Source organism: Pantherophis guttatus, chromosome 1, assembly GCF_059756535.1.
Source record: "Pantherophis guttatus breed Tessera chromosome 1, ASM5975653v1, whole genome shotgun sequence".
NCBI lineage: Eukaryota > Metazoa > Chordata > Lepidosauria > Squamata > Colubridae > Pantherophis > Pantherophis guttatus.
Window position 1 is genome coordinate 166,551,986 of NC_142063.1, and position 17,414 is coordinate 166,569,399.

The following is a 17,414-nucleotide window of genomic DNA, read 5'->3' on the forward strand; positions in this document are numbered from 1 at the left end:
AGTTGAAACATATGGGAAATTCTGAGCATCCATGGTTTTCTCCAAGTATTTCGCCATAGTCCTTAAGTTTAGTTACTGCAGACAAAACATTTTACTGGACTTTCTTTTGAAATATTGCTGATTCTAAAGGGAAGAAGTTGTTGGTTATGGAACTGTTTATTTTGAGTCAGGCCATTCTATCGCTATGTTGTCTGCACTAATTGGCAGTGGCTTTTTGGGGTTTTGGAAAAGGACTATATTAAACTACAGGTCAATCATGTACTCTTTCTCGTGCGGAATTTCATGGCAGTCCTTGTATGTGGAACATCTCAAAATTAATATAGGTCATTTCTCCTTAAAACAATATTTCCCATTATATAGTTGAATTATAACGTATCATCCCAAATAATAACTGCCAATAATTAAAGATAGTGTGAGTTACAACCCAACAATAATTAAGGCCAAGTTTAGGAAAGATCCCACCAATGATCTATATTAGTTGGCAGTTATGATGTACCAAAGTTAAAGTTGACTATCTTAAATTTAAAAATGCTTTTTTAACAATGATACCTTCATAATTTTCTCATGTGTTCTTTTCATATCAATGCTTATATTTTCAAAATGAAGTAAAGGTATATGCTTGTTGCTTATTTGCTGCAGAAGCATTTAGCTTACTAAACTTCATACATTTATTCAATTGTTTGTTCATTCCTTACTTGTCGGTAGTGCGATGTGAAGGCTCCCAAGTAAGCTACAATGCCAGACGAGATGAGGATATCGCCTGTCAAGTTGACATATTGTTTTCCCAGTTGCAAAGCTGCCTGGCTCCAACGGGTTTTCTCACCCCCAAGGCCACCAAGTAATTTTTCTGCTCGGTCTAGCTTTTTGCTACACAGGTCAACCTTAAAATCAAAATATAAACTTTAAGCAAAGCCATCCCAGTGAATGCTACTACAAATAGTTACATGCTTTACTTTCAATGCTTATGAAAATATTATATACAGTATGTATTGCTTATTATTATTATTACCACCCTCGTCGTCATCGAAAAGTTTTTATATTTGAAACCCCAAGATAGAAAAACTGAGAGAAATGTGTATGACAAATTGTCACAGATGAAATTCAACAAGGTCAATAGCATTTCCATTCTTCTTGCCTTCAAATAAATTATTGCCTTCACTTTGCAGTGCGAAATTGATAATGGATTTATATGCGATACCAAAAACAGTTGCATCTCAAAAAGGAATACATATCATACAAGAGCATGACATTGACTTATGAAGGTCATTCTTACACAGATGTGGCCCATGAATTGAATGCATAAGGAGCTTTCTGTCTGGCAATTTGTCAAAAATGTTTTCTCTAATAAATGTTTAACATTGAACTAGCTGCAATACCAGCTATGTGGAATGGAGGCACTTTCTTTGAATCCTCGGCTCATGAATAACCTTCCCTAACTTGGTACTTTCTGCATGCCTTGTGATGAAGTGGGAGGCAAACAAATTTAATAATCAAGCAAACCAACAAATAAAATGTGTCAACTTCCTAATCCTAGTCGGTATCTAGCAGGTGAAATTTTAGGGAAAGCATCTCTTTATTCAGATAGTTCCTCTTTTCTCAAAAAAGGTTAAACTATGTCCTATTGCAAACATGCCTCTCCATGCTTGCTTTGTGCTCTAGGCTAGTAGTCCATCAACAATAGAGGAGTATGGACAGTTCAGGCCAAGTGGGAATAAACCTTGGTACCCTGATGCAAATAAGAGTAAAACCCAGCAGTGTATACACAGGTGTACTGGAAGGCATGAAGAGGCCCCATTACTTCCTCATTTATTCCAGCAATATAGGAAGGGAAGAACTGTAGTTGAGCATACGCCATCACAAAACCAAACATTCTGACCTCTCCAAATATCCTTCCTCACAAAAATGATTCATTTTGTTAAAAATGTAAATAGAGAGCATAAGTTTCCCTCAGGTCCGGGTTTAGCTGGACATTCACACTTAACACATTTAACTAAGGGAAATCCAGCTGCTCCTCCGAATTGTCAAAAATACTAACCCCAAATCCAAATCTCAGTTTCTTATACAAAAATAAAATATATTGATGCATTCTGCATTCTGTCATGTCTTTGCAATCTGCCATCCAGGAAACTAACTGCACCAGGGTTTAAGGGTTTAAGCTCCATTTAGCCACTAATTGGTTTTGTTTGTATCCTTTTTATCTCTAGAAAGTTTAAGCAATGTACATGAGAATCTCCCCAGACTTCATCTGCAACTCTGTGTAATGCCTTTGTCTGAGAGTGACTTATTCAGCATCAGTAAGTTCAGTAGTAGAATGGGAAACTGAATCAGAGCCTCCTCATTCCTCACTCAAAAGCCATCATCTTCACTTCTACATTATTCATATAACTGCCAGGTAGGTTCAACAAGTTTTGAGTATAAATTATTTTTGAGGTTATCATTTGTGTAAATGTAGGAAAATGATAACTATCAACACAATCTGGTATAACGAAGAGTCCGGCGTATGTAATAAATTAACTGAAATTGTTTAGTAAAATTGCACTATTTTCTTCAGAGTGTGACTGTTGCTTTGATCCTCAGGCCTATTTTGGAGATCTGGCAGATACTCTGCATATTTTTTAATTCAGAAAGACAAGAGCTCTTTGAGAGCGTTTGATAAGTATCCTGAGCAGGGTTGTGAAAAATGGAAAATAAATGAAGAAGCAAAGAAACAAAAAAGTTAAAGCAATGACATAGACTTCGTTTTTGCATTTTTGATATTTTAAAATGTTTGTTACTTACTTGGTTTTCTAAGTCAGCTTTTTCCTGCTTTTTTTGTTCCAGAGTCTTCTGTAGTTGTGCTAGCTTGTATTGAACTTCCTTTAGGGCTGCTTGCTTTTTTCTCAAACCATCCATAGCAATTTTCAGTTCCCCTTCAGCTGCATTGAGTTTTATCTTTTTGGGGGCAACAACTTTTGCCACTCTGAAACAACAACAACAATTAAGGATGTCATCCTTGTTGCATCCACATGCAAATACTATTCCATCTATCTACTCTTTCTGCACACGTTACATAAACACATACGGACATTCCTGCATATACAGTATGTAAAGTGACTCCACTAACAAGGCAATAGAAATCCTTATCTGCAATTCAAAGTATCACATAGACTGCTAACTGTCTTCCTGTAAAATATGAAGACCCCGGAGGAAAATTTGAACAATAGTAAGTCCTAACCATATTAATTGATAATTGGGATCTGATGCAGTGGTGGGTTGCTCCCAGTTCACCCCAGTTCAAGCGAACTGGTAGCGGCAACAGCAGGAGGCTCTGTCCACCCACCCAAATGTCATCAAAAATGCTCTGCACATGCGCAGAAGTGCCGCATGCTTGCAAAGCAAGCAAGCGGGCCCACGCACTACCAATAGCGAACTGGTAGCGCCGGGATTTGAAACCCACTACTGATCTGATGTTGTCCTTTGCCTTGTCAAATTCAGATCCTCTCTCTTATTCTTTGTGTTAGCAATATTCTTTAAAATCCAAATGTCGCTAGGCTACAAGTAAAAAATGTGATATATTCAGATATCTCTGACTCTGTGAATGATGTAGGATTTACATCTGTTCAGATTTTTTAGAGAAAGAAAAGAGAGAGAAATAAATACATGATCATTTAGTATATGTATGTATATAATGATAGACAGAGACAGAAAGATATACGAGAGCCAGTTTGGTCTAATGGTTAAGGTGCTGGTCTAGAAACCAGGAGACTGTGATTTCTAGTTCAGTCTTAGACATGAAAGCCAGCTGGGTAACCTTAGATGAGTCACACTCCCTCAGGCCAACCTACCTCACAAGGTTGTTGTTGTGAGGAAAATAGGAGGAAGAAGCCGTATTATGTATGTTCACTGCCTTGAATTATTTATTAAAATAATAAAGGCAGGATATAAATAAATATATGTAAATCTGCTATCTGTTCATTTGTTGTGTAAAAAAAAATCCCATAGAAGCCTGAAGGTCCCATTCCATCCATAAAATGCTACTCAAATGTTCTGTTAATCATATATACATAAAAATAAACATAATCATGCAACCCAATAGTTAATGTAAGCTGGGAAAGGATGCAAGAAAAGGATTAACTGAGATGGGAGCTAAAGTAGAGGCAAAGTTGGTAGGAAGACGTAGGAAACTCTTACTTACTATTCTAGGTTTTCTGATGTTGGTGTTAAGATTTACGAGTAGTGAGAAAGCGGGGGACAGAAGGGAGAGAAAAACAATAATTTGAAACATAAGCAGAAATTCATCTCAGAACCATATAAAAGGCCCCATGTTTAGTAAAGCAGGGAAGCAAAGGAAGAAAGGGAGGGCACCAGGAACTAGCAGAGCAGAAAGAATAAAAAGCAAAGCATGTATGGTACAAAGTTTTTCCCCTTGGGATACCACGCCCTGCAGCTTTGCACAAGAATGCAAAGGAATTAGGAACATCCATTGACAGATCAACCAAAGAGTGGGCTAAATGTTCATCCATGAGGAAAGTCACCTACTGGAATCTGCTGGGGAAGGTTTGAGACTAGAAGACCTGCCCTGAAAGGATTGAGATGGGCCAGATGGGAGAGGATATAATTCAGAAGGGATTGAGCAAGCTCAGAGAAAGAGAGCAAGTTCTATGTACTGTAGGAGACTTTGTAGAGAAAGCTGTTTGATTTGAGTCCATTTGTCAAGACAAGGAGTTGGACTGTTTGGGTTTTACAAAGTTGGGTTTTAAAAGTCTTCTGTATCATTAAAGAGACCACTTGATCAATTTTACAAGGGAAAGGATAGACTGGAAGATTCCTAACCATTGAGTAAAATAGCTTAGTGTTGTTTAATGTTATCATTGTACCAGTGTTATATATGTACGGGATTCTTTATTATTTTTATTTTTAGATGCCCCAGAAAGCAAGGAAAACACTCTTCGGCACCCCTTTCTGGTGGAATACTTGGCAACAGGGTTGTTTGAACTAAGAACCGAAAGAGATCCTGCTTGGGAATTCCCTGCAGGAATCAGCTCCCAATGCAGGACCAGGGCTGTATATACAGAACTAGAAGAAAAAGAGAATTGTGGATATACAGTAATTAGTAGAAAAAGTACAAATTTCTGTAAATGGCAAATCTGCAAAATTAATTCGTATGAATCTGGATTGCTGCCAGCTCCTACATGTATTTGGAAATGCACAGAAAGCAAGATGATGTTGCCATATTCTCTATTCGTAAAGAAGGCTGTATATATTGGTATTCCCACAAATTTCTATCACTGCTTGGGGAAAAGAAACAGTCACAACAGTCGCTTCCTTGTAGGCCAGCCCAATGCTCTTCGTTTACATTATGATTTGAAACCATTACTTACTTATCATAGGAGTCCATGGCTATGACCCATTTGCATAGCCCTTCTGCAGCTGTGGAAGCATTCCGAACTTTTTCAGGAACAAACTCTGGATTAGTAATGTACTGTTTTCTAATGATATTCATGTAAGCTGGAGGTATGTTGTCCTTATCATACTCATGAAGTGATTGCAGAAATCTCATATCCCCAAGGAGTTTCTTAGCTGGGCCCCAGAAGTCTTCCATCTTTTTTCCAGTGCCTGTTGGATCTGGGATTTTATCTGCCTTAATCCCTTTCAGGATGCAAATGGCTTCCATAACAAGTTTCACACCAGCAGGGGGGCTCTTCATGGACTTGACAACAGTGATATCCTATATTCAAAAGATGAGATTGGAGCAAAAAAAAAAATCCTATTGCATTTTTAATTTTGAAAACAACATTAAGAGAAATGTCATCATATTCTAATGACAGACCACCTGAAATTTTTTCAAAGTACATCAAAACTAAGGATCCCATGACAAACAAGAAGGACTTCCAATCAGATAACCAAAAGTCCATTTTCACTTTTGCTAGCCAGTAGAAGACCTCACAACATTTCAGGAACTGCAGCTAATTTCTCATCTTTACCTTTTCCCTTTGAACTCCTTTTTCCTTCTCCGTTGCATATTTTTACATTTCAAGCCTGAAAGTAGGACCATTGGTGGTTTCTGAGGCGGCCAAAGATGCTATGTTTCCACATCTTTTCTCCTTTCTATCACGCATCTATCCATCACTCAACCACCTTCTTAATCATTTTGTAACCAAGATAGGTGCAAGAAATACATACCAATCCCATAAGAATTTCTCTAAAAATTCATCTTCACAAAGATTGTGAAAAGTAATTTATTTTTAAATTTGTGTAAAAAAAAAAAAAAAGATTTGCTTTAAATCCAGAAGAAAATATGCAGAATATCAGCATTATTCCTTTTAAAAAAAAAACATTCATGTATCTATCATTTCACAGAGAATAACGGTTTCAGAAATTAGTTCCAGTTTATGCTTCACTCTTTTCCCGCATACTTTATACATACCCATGTATGTGCTCTTGGACCAAAATAATCTCAACCTATTCTCAGCCTTTAAATGGATAAGAAGCCCTTCCATGCTGGCACAGAGTTGGGCATGAATGCGAGAGGCCTAGTGGGCTCCTTTTGGTAAACAGGGAGATGAACCAAATGCTGGATTAAGGCATCACGTGCGACACTCTTCAGACCAGTGGTGAAATTCAAATTTTTTTACTACCGGTTCTATGAGCATGGCTTGGTGGACGTGGTGTTGTTTGGTGGGCATGGTGTTGTTTGCTGGGCGTGGCAGGGGAAGGATACTGCCAAATTCCCATTCCCACTCTACTCCAGGGAAAGGATATTGCAAAATCCCCTTTCACTCCTCACTCCTGGGGGAAGGATATTGCAAAATCTCCATTCTCACCCCACTCTGGAGTGGCATTTGCTGGTTCTCCAAACTACTCAAAATTTCCGCTATCGGTTCTCTGAACTACTCAAAACTTCCACTACCGGTTCTCCAGAACCTGTCAGAACCTGCTGGATTTCACCCCTGCTTCAGACCCACACTATACACACACATGCACCTACATACTCTTAATGTTTTGCTCAAAAAACAATTTTAATCCCTTTTTTAAAAAGAAAAATTATAATTTGCACAGTTGGACTGAAAACTGTGTTTTTCCTAACTTTAGCAGTTAATTTTGAAAACTGATTCTGTTCATTATTTCCAAGCACATGATAATCTCATTGCATTCCAATCCTTTATAGGATTTCTGGTGATGTGATTATGATTAAGTAATCCGGATTAAGTATCATTACATTTAGTTGTCTTCTCCCTTATTTTTCAATTTCAACTAATTCAAATGTTTTTCAGCATTATATCAGTATCCTTGAGACACCCATACTAATGAATAATATGCAGTGAGCGTTGACATTCTCTGCTAGATCTTATGTTTGTAGACCAATGGAAATGTCAAACAATTCTGACAGATGCCAAACAGTATCTGATAACTAATTTGGATACATGGCAAATGGTCAATTTCAGCCTCAGTTTTAGCACTTAACATTTTTTTAAAATATATTTTCAATGGACAGAAATGTGCATCCCAATCTTTCCTTTCATTTCTTATCAAGAACCTTCAATAAATTGCCTCAAATAGAACAAATTCCAAACAAAATAATCAAATTCAGAGCAAGGTCATCCCTTTAACCCTGGCTACAGGATTTTCTAAGGCTTTTTAGATAGATTAATCTGGCCTCTGTTTTAAAACCTCCAGTGAAGGGAAACATGCCACTTTACGAGGGAAACTATTCCACTGGTTCTCAGCTTTTACCATCAGGAAATTCCGCCTGTCCTCAATCAACTTTTTTGTTGCTTTAACTCACTGGTTCTGCTCCTGCCATCTGAGGCAAAGTGACATTATCTCTGTCTCTTCTTTCATTCTCTCTTTCAGTATAACTGAAACTGAATAAGTCTGTTTATGTTACTAACTTGCTCAACCTTTCAAATAATTCTAGAAGAACAATGCTGAGCTAGGCAATGTCTTATCTCTAAGGAAGAGGGCACCTTTTTAAATGGGACAAAAGTAAAATCCTGTAGCACTGTAACAAATTAATGCTATGTCAATCTTGACCTTTCTCTACAAAAACACAAAGTATGAATAAGTCAGTGTGCCTGCCTCTTTCAGATGAAGAAATTCAGCAAGAGTGAAACAGAGGCCATACCTGTGCGGTCAGAGTGTCCAGAGCGGCTAATGCACTTTCCAGGATTGGCAAGGCTTCTGCCAGATCTGCATCACATTCATCTTTGATGGCTTTGGCAGCCATGGCTTGTTCATTGGCTACCTCTTCATCAGCCTTCACAATCTTCTCCGTCTTTGCAACTTCCAAAGATTCTTTCTCAATAACAACCATCATGTCATCCACTTGCTTGCTCGCTACCCTTAGCTGGGGCTGCAAGGCTTCCAGTTCCACCTGCATGGTGGCCACCTGGGCAGCAGCTGAGTCCAGTTTCTCTAAGCCCACTTCATATCTCTTTTTCAATTTCATCACCTCACTGGAGATAAATCAGAAGATAGAATCTGAATGACATTGTCATCATAAGAGTATCATTAATTTCATCCCCAAACGTCCACCCACCCACACAACCATCAAGACAGAAATTGTGTCTTTACTCAGCACTACTTCTACAAATTCCTCTTCCAATCCAGTAAATTTATAGTGTATTTCTTGAGTCCTAAGATGATTTATTTAAATCCTCGTGAAAGAGATGCTTCTTCAGCTGCTTTCCAAAAGGCTTCCAAAAGTTTCTGGCCATTGGTGTCACCTGAAGCTGCAATCCTTACAAGGTTTGGGGGCTGGAGATTTTTGTTTGCTTTTTGATTTATACATTGTTTGGAGCACTCTTTTATAATATTGACTTTATTCTGCATTTTAGGCTACTCGGAAAAACGGTAAAGAACCACACATAAGGGGGTTAACTCAATCAATCAATAAATGAAGACAAGCTTCCAGAACCAAACCCAAAATATTATTATTTTATTAATACATTTTTGCCACTCATCTGCCCTATAAGGCTAAGTCCCCTATAAAGTAACTATTGAAAATATAATATTCAATAAAATTCAACAATGGAACCTCATTAATTAAAATACAAATAAAAATGAAACAGAAAATAGAAAGTTGTATCTGAAATATTTTTTTTCAAAGAACCATACTTGACATTGATTTATAAGCCAGTTATCTATCTATACCTATGATAAACTGATTTTAAAAAATAAAAATAAAATTTTCCTTTTAGTTTTTCTTGGGAATAATTATCATCTAGATAAGCCAGCAAGTTCTCATTTGCATTCTTATTCTTGAACTATTTAAACATCAGATATTTTATGCTATGTTATCTTCTAGCAGCTGCAATATAGTAATTATAACAATTGTTTTTAATCATTCTTTGGGTAGAAGGAAAGCTGCCTTTCTTGTGTGCGAGATCTCTGCAGTGTATATCATTTCTGTTTACATGCATCCCTTGTTGGACTCTGCTGAGATGGAGTGGGGGGGGGGGTGGAGAGGCAGTGGTGGAAGAAACTTTAGATTACTTTTGATAACAAATGTTACATCAATCATACTTACGCTCTCTTTTTTTCCAGCAGGGATTGGAAAGTGGAAATTAATTCCAGGTATGAAGTTGGTGTTACATAATTGTGTCGCTGGAGCTCATTATAGAACAATTCAGACAAATTAATGGTTGAGGTATGAAACTTTTTACACATATCAATGCAGCCAGCTCGGGTTTCTTCAGACATTTCAATGTCGCCCAGGGAGCGAGTGGCAACTGCCTGCAAAGCATCTGTAGGCCATGACTGAATTTAAGGAAGGCGGGGAGGGAAATAACATTTGATTGTTATTATGGAAAAAGAGTGTTGCATAAAGTCATGGGTTAAAAAGAGCCATTAAAAAGAGAAGAGCACAACTACTGGATAGGTTTCATAACAGGCTAAAGGCCACCCGGAAAAAAGTTAGATAGGTACCATTTGCAAGTGGCAGGAGAAAAATGTAGCCTTGTCAGAAAATGGCAAGGGCCATGTTTAATGAACCAGGCCTTTTTAACGTTTAAATAGTTTTACTTAGCTAAAGCCATAGAAAGCATTGAAAATATGTTTATATCATATTGCTGAATTTTAGTGGCAAGGGTACCATGGGGTAGAGAAATTCCAGAGGCAACAAAAACAGATTTGTGTGGTTGGAGAAAGCTTGGCCATTCATGTCTTTTTTCCCCCACCTTTAAGAAGCCATCACTGAAAATATACTAGTGGGATTCTATGAAACTCACAGGGTCTTAACAAAGAGACTAGCAAAAACAGTGATGAGTGATTTTGAATAGAAAAAAAAAAAAGCTATCATGGATACATAATACAAATCACTTAAGCTTAAAGAGCAAATTCATATCTTGAATAAATAAATTGAAAATGTATTTATTCAAACATTTATCCATGTTTGAAGCTCTTAGGGTTTTTTCTGGCCTAAGAGAAGCTGCAGAGTGAGGGAGCCTGCAGGATGAAAGGAAAGCAGCAGGCCAGCCACCTATCCATTTAGTTTTGAACAATAGCCCTAGTCCAAATTATTGTGCTCCAAAAACTATTAGCTAAAAAAGAAATATATATGTATTATTTAAAAATACAGTCAGGGGGATTATATAATTCTTTCACTTAAAAAGAAACCTCTGAACATAGAAAAAACATCAGAATTTAAGTAAAAACATATGTTAAGGAAACAGTACAGATAGTCTTCGACTTACGACCACAATGTAGCTCAAAATTACTGTTGCTAGGTGAAACATTTGTTAAGTGAGTTTTGTCCCACAGTTGTCTTGCCACAATTGTTAACTGCAACTGTTAAATTAGTAACACGATTGTTAAATGAATCTGGTTTCCCCATTGCCTTTGCTGGTCAGAAGGTTACCAAACATTATCATATGACCCCAGGACACTGCAATCATCATAAATATGAGTCAGTTACCAAGCATCTGAATTTTGTTCATGTGACCATGGGTATGCTGCAATGGTCATAAGTGTGAAAAATGGTATAAGTCATTTTTTTCTGTACCACTGTAACTTCGAATGGTCACTAAATGAATTGAACTACCTGTATTTTTATTTGTTCTTTTTATTACACCAATATTTACAAATGATTAAACAAGCCACAAGGAATCCATACTTAACCACATCTTAAAGTTATATACATGGCAGATATATACTTAAATAGCTTTCGGAAACAGCAGAATAAAGAAGCCAGCTTTAAACCATTGTTTCAATTAATCTCTAATTTGGAACTCTAATCATTTTTCACAGTTGTACTTCAGAATCTTACCTGAAACCAATCAATAGTGCAACAATTAACAAGAGCTGGAAACTTCCGGAGACGATTTCGGAAGGCATCTCCAATGGGACTCATAGCCAAGACAACATGGAGCTGATCCCGGCAACGATCAATGAACATATTGAAAAGAGCAATGGGACTACCATCAGTCTGCTTGGATCTATCCCGCTGGCGATCAATGGAGCGCATCTTTTCACAGATTTCTTGTTTCTCATCAACTGCAAAGAGGTTTGGCACTTCTCCAGCATTTAACAAGTTGTTTATGTCTTCTAAAAATGACTCTCTTTTTATCTGGGTGTCAGTGAATAAGAAAACACCTTGCATCTCACCTTCAGTAGATCTCCTTAGAATGGCTTTTAGGTCCTCATGCCATTCATTGGGCCCATAACTCTTTGAGATTTCAACCTGGAATGGCGTGTAGTCAGACATATATGCTGCTAAACGGGTTAGGGACTGTCGACCACTTCCACCAACACCAACCAGAAGGGCATGGCTACGGGGTTGTTTCAAAATGCGTGAAATTCTACAAACATGCTCTATAGCGAATCGAAATAAAACCAGCTGCATTGGCTTTTTGCTCATATTATTATATTCTTCTAGATGGCCCTCGACAACTCCTCTCAGTTCATCCACATCCAAGACTTCCCTATAATTTGTATCCTCCCTTCTAGGATCATGAAAATCACAGAACATCAAGCTTCGCAAATCATCCTCTTCTACCCTACCATCATAATTGAAATCCAGATTTTGGAAAAGTTCATTAAAATCTTCTTCCAAATGCTTGGTTACTACTTCACGGATGCATTCAACCAGCCACGATCGATCTGCTTTATCTACCAAGCGGTCATAATATACTCTAAGGACCTGCATAAAAGACGTTAGTATGATTGTTTATAATAATTAATTACAATTTCTATGACACAGAAACATACATTCTGTCAGGAAAAATTATTAAACTTGAGAAGCTATATAATTCCCTATAAAGGGAATAACTAAATATCATGTGGAAAAGCTATTTTCTGTCATCAATGTCTTTACTTTGGCATGAACACAGTGTAGTCCGGTAACAGCTTTCCTCAACATGATGCTCTCCAGATGGGACTGCAATTCCTATCATCCTCAGACAGCACCATGATGAGGAAGGGTACCTTACTCTTAATCATCATGATCTCCACAGTAGGGCAGATGATATTATTCATTCCCAAAATGGATACTGCAGCGAGTATGGCTAGTCACAGATTTATATAATTTTAGCTATATGATCCTTTCTGTTGTTGGATTCTTTTAAGTAGAAACAGCTATGCAAGGCACAGCAGTTAATTGCTTATGCTACTAGTTTTCAACGATTCAGTACCTTATCATATACGAAAATATTTTGCAAGCAAATGTAAGACTGAGCCGTCAGTTAAGTTACTAATAGAAAATTTACCTCATGAACCCAAAGGCGTTTTATGGTTCCTGTAGAAATGGTTGTTTCAGGTCGTGACAGACAAACCCCTTGAATGACCCGAGAGAAATCTCGCAAATTGAACAAATAGTGAGATTTGGTGGGTGTAGGGAGCAAATTATCCATAGCTTCTTTGTATACAGTCATTGTGCTATTAATAATTTGTGCAGTCAGTTGAACATATTCCGAAGGGAAGTTGTAACTGTTGATTGAAAAGATGAAAGCAGTAGGACAACTCATACAACACAAAATAGAAACTTGAACATTTTCCTATATTCATCAAATTCTTTGTATTGCATTTTAAATATAAGTTTGGTTTACAGACAATGGCTATAAAATACTTGGATATATAGTAATAGTCATCAATAAAGCTATTCACTAAACAAAACCAGCAACTACCCTTTATGAAAAGATTTTTAAAATGCCAGGAACGGGGGACTTGTGCAGATTTTGTCCAGATGGTATGAATGAATTTCACAAAGAAGTCAAATTATTTTACAATCCATGAGACTGATTTAAGAGACCTTGACCTTCAAGCAATCAAGGACCAAAAATTATCACTCAAAAGCAGTGATCAAGAGTCAGACACTACACCATATTCATTTTATGAGACCAATCCAGAAATATTGATCTCTAATTATTCTTCCAATTTGTTTACTCAGGGAAATTCATATTCTATTCTCTGGTTTATAACATTCTTTAGATGCTTAGTTATCCAGTTCTTGGTGTTCTTTAGCTTATAATAAGATTATTGGGTCAGACCAAGTAACATTCTAGGAATACAGTTAGTCCTTGACTTACAACAGTTCATTTTGTGATCATTCAAAGTTACAATGGCACTGCAAAAAATTGGTTTATGACTGTTTTTCACACTTACGACCATTGCAGCATCCCCATGATCATGTAATCAAAATTCAGATAATTGGTAACTGGTTCATATTTATGACGGTTGCAGTGTCCTGGGGTCATGTGATCAGCTTTTGTGGCCTTCTGACAAGCAAATTCAATGGGAAAGCCAGGTTCACTTAACAACCGTGTTACTAACTTAATAACTACAATGATTCACTTAACAACTGTGGCAAGAATTAATTTAATTTAGTTTAATTTAATTAATCATATTTCTATGCCACCCAACTCCCAAGGGACTCTAGGCGGCTTACAACAAAAATAATACAAACAATGAACATAAAAATTTTAAAAAAAAACATTATAAAAGCATTTTAAAAACATTAAAAACACATGCACACCATCCATGGCCAGATCTCGCAAGATTGAACAGCGAGATCAACGGCCCCAGGCCTGCCGGAAAAGCCAGGTCTTCACCGCTTCCTGGAAGGCCAATAGGGTGGGAGTAGTCTGGACCTCAGGAGGTAACTGGTTCCAGAGAGCTGGGGCAGCCACAGAGAAGGCTCTGCCCTGCGGGCCCGCCAGCCAGCATTGTTTAGCTGACGGGACCTGGAGGAGACCAACTCTGTGGGATCTTACCGGTCGCTGGGAGCTATGCAGTAGAAGGCGGTCTTGAAGAAAAATCATAAAATGGGGCAAAACTCACTTAAGAAATGTTTCACTTAGCAACGTAAATTTTTGGCTCAGGTGTGGACATAAGTTGAGGACTACCTGTAATACAGTAATTTCCTTGTTTATTTGGATATGAAGATGTTCATATTCAGAACACTGAAGATTGCACAATTGGCAACTAGTTGGAAAATAGATACAATTCAGGACACAACAGCCAACTTTTTTAGGGAAGTGCCTCCCTTTTTTATGGAAGAGCCATGGTAGTGCAGTAGTTAGAATGCAGTACTGCAGGCTACTTCTGCTGACTGCTGGCTGCCAGCAGTTTGGCAGTTCAATTCTGACCGGCTCAAGGTTGACTCAGCCTTCCATTCTTCTGAGGTTGGTAAAATGAGGACCCAGATTGTCGAGGGCAATATGCTGACTCTGTAAACCTCTTAGAGGGGGCTATAAAGCACTGTGAAGTGGTATATAAATCTAAGTGCTATTGCTATTTGTGTCAATCCTAATCCATTCATTTATTCATAAAATATAAAATTATAACTATCACATCCAGCAGACGGTCATGTTGCAGACCCTGTCCATGAATGAATGTCATCTGATGGGACCCAGAAGAAGTCTTGCTGGACTTCCATCAGGACCTGAAGACATGGCTTTGATATCTAGTTTGGGGGTCCAGGAATATGGATATGAAAGCTGTAAAGTGGTGTATTACTAAGGAAACTGAGTGTGCTCTCCTAGTTGGGGAGGGGAATGGCTTTTAATAGTTAATTTGAAGATTTACTACAGTATATTGGCATGTTGTGATGCTATCAGAGGGTCAATATCTTTGGAGACCTGCTGGTGGGAAATGCAGATACTACAGTATAACGCTTCTGGATGGCATGATGTTTAGGAAGGATATTACGGCAGGTTATCATTATCTTTTTTTATTTAGGTTAATATGCCACAATATAACAACGTCACCTACCATAGAGTAAGATGCCAATCTAATATTCGGGAGAAAATTGTATACATCGAAACATCATCAAACTCATTAATGGTAATTGTGTTGAAGTGTCGCAGGTATCGAGGAGTGATTGCATTTCGACCTCCACCTGTAGGGGAAGCAAATCACTGATGTACATTCAATAAATCTAAATCTATCAAACACTTCTGCAACCAATTTGAATTCTTCCTACTCTCCATGCATCAATTAAAGGAGACTTCGTATTAAGAGCAGCTTCTATAATCCAAATACACAGGCCACAGGCAAAAGACAATTTATTTTGAGGAAGGAGGGATTTGTAAGCATTTTACACACTAATACAGTCAAAGTGACAGCAATCCTATCCGAAGCCTTGCTACATCAATAAGCACACGCTAAAGAACTACAGTTATTACTTATAAAGGCTCTCAATCCATGCTAATATTTAGGATTGGTCAAAGGTAGGATTCATCAGTGACAAATCTACATCTTTAATCACGTTGAGAAAAGGTTTATGGCAGGGGTCCCCAACCCCCGGTCCATGGACTGGCACTGGTCCGCAGCATGCCAGAAACAAGACCCCACAAATAAGCAAAGCCCCATCTGCGGGATGCAGGCAGCACGCGAAAACATGCCCTTTCCGGTCCACGAAAAAATCTCTCCCCATGGAACCAGTCCCTGGTGCCCAAAAGGTTGGGGACCGCTGGTTTATGGGATCTCTTAAACAAACCATATCTTTTAAACAAAAATGGTATCTTTACTTCTTTGTGTTGGGAAAAAAACAGCAATTAAAAGCATGGATCAGCTTGTGTGTTTCTAGCTCAGACAAGGAATTCTGGAATTATTTTTTTCCACATATTAAATTGTAGATCTCCCTGCATATTTTCATAGGAAACTCGGGTGGTGGGGGAGAGAGAAGAGGACTCATTTTTGCAACCCTCCGCTCAACTGTAACAGAGCATTGAGGCTCTTTACAGACCCTCTCAAAGATCCAGAGAGACTCGGCCATTTTCAGCCTTAGAGGCCCCTTCCCATACAAGCAAATTTAAAAGATGATGCATGGATGACAACAAAAGACATGACTTAATTTGAATATTTAAAAAGAATAAATCAGTAGCACATTTGGCACTTTAGAGATGGATTCTCTAACTAGAAGTAAAAAGCATACCTGCCGGCCCCATTGCACAAATGATCTGGATGTCCACAAGTCTAATCATAGTACAGTCTTTCAGGTCATACCAGTTCCAGTGATCCAACCACTGACGAAGTAACTCCACTGGAGGTTGAGCCCCATAGACTTCTCTTGCTGGCATATTGACATCATCAACAAATACCACCTTAAAAAACAAAAGGACACTGATTCTGTACGTGGTCCACAAGTTACACCCAAAGACATTTATTTATTTATTTATTTATTTATTTATTTATTTATTTATTAAATTTAAAAATTAAAATTAAAAAATATGCTGCTGAGCTCATTTAGAGTAAGCTTGTTTCCAGGCAAATCAATCACAATCAACTTACTTTCTTTTTACATGCAAATTACTAAGACAGGGTAAGATGCTATGGGAAAATTCCCCCTTTCTATAGTTATTGATTGGAGTCCAATACATCTCAGCCTACATCTCAGGTACTTTAGCTCTGTTCTAAATCAAGGGTTAAGGACAGCATTCGATCCTTTGCTCTGCTGCCTGTACTATACAGGTAGTCCTCAACTTACAAAGTTCATTTAGTGACTGTTCAAAGTTACAACGCCACTGAAAAATGTGACTTATGACCATTTTTCACACTTACAACCTTTGCGGTATCTCCATAGTCACATGAGCAAAATTCAGATGCTTGGCATTTGACTCATATTTATGACGGTTGCAGTGTCCCAAGGTTATGTGATCACTTCTGGTGACAACCCACCCTCTGACAAGCAAAGTCAATGAGGAAGCCAGATTCATTTAACAACCTTGTTGCTAATGTAACAACTGCAATGGTTCAGATAACAACTGTGGGAAGAAAGGTCATAAAATGGGGCAAAATTCACTTAACAAATGTCTCACTTAAGTTGAGGACTACCTGTACCTACTCTTAGGATAGATATACTGAGTATGGCTATTCAGTATGGTACTAAAAGTATATATCTTTGGTATCTGCATTACAAAAATCTGGAAGACCACTAAAAAGGTAAAGGTTCCCCTCGCACATACATGCTAATCATTCCTGACTCTATGGGGCAGTGC

General features: G+C 37.9%; 1 protein-coding gene across 1 annotated transcript in view; it reads right to left on the bottom strand.

Annotated features, from left to right (window-relative positions):
* The window catches only part of DNAH7 (dynein axonemal heavy chain 7), a 155,482-nt gene that overhangs the window by 44,941 nt on the left and 93,127 nt on the right, over window positions 1–17,414 (bottom strand). The window contains exons 37-45 of the mRNA XM_060688081.2: window positions 16,352–16,520; window positions 15,187–15,313; window positions 12,684–12,903; window positions 11,246–12,118; window positions 9,509–9,738; window positions 8,105–8,435; window positions 5,361–5,707; window positions 2,779–2,959; window positions 696–881 (exon numbers count right to left, since the gene is read on the bottom strand). Coding sequence (XP_060544064.2) covers window positions 696–881; window positions 2,779–2,959; window positions 5,361–5,707; window positions 8,105–8,435; window positions 9,509–9,738; window positions 11,246–12,118; window positions 12,684–12,903; window positions 15,187–15,313; window positions 16,352–16,520 — 2,664 coding nt within the window. The remainder of the gene's footprint in view (window positions 1–695; window positions 882–2,778; window positions 2,960–5,360; window positions 5,708–8,104; window positions 8,436–9,508; window positions 9,739–11,245; window positions 12,119–12,683; window positions 12,904–15,186; window positions 15,314–16,351; window positions 16,521–17,414) is intronic.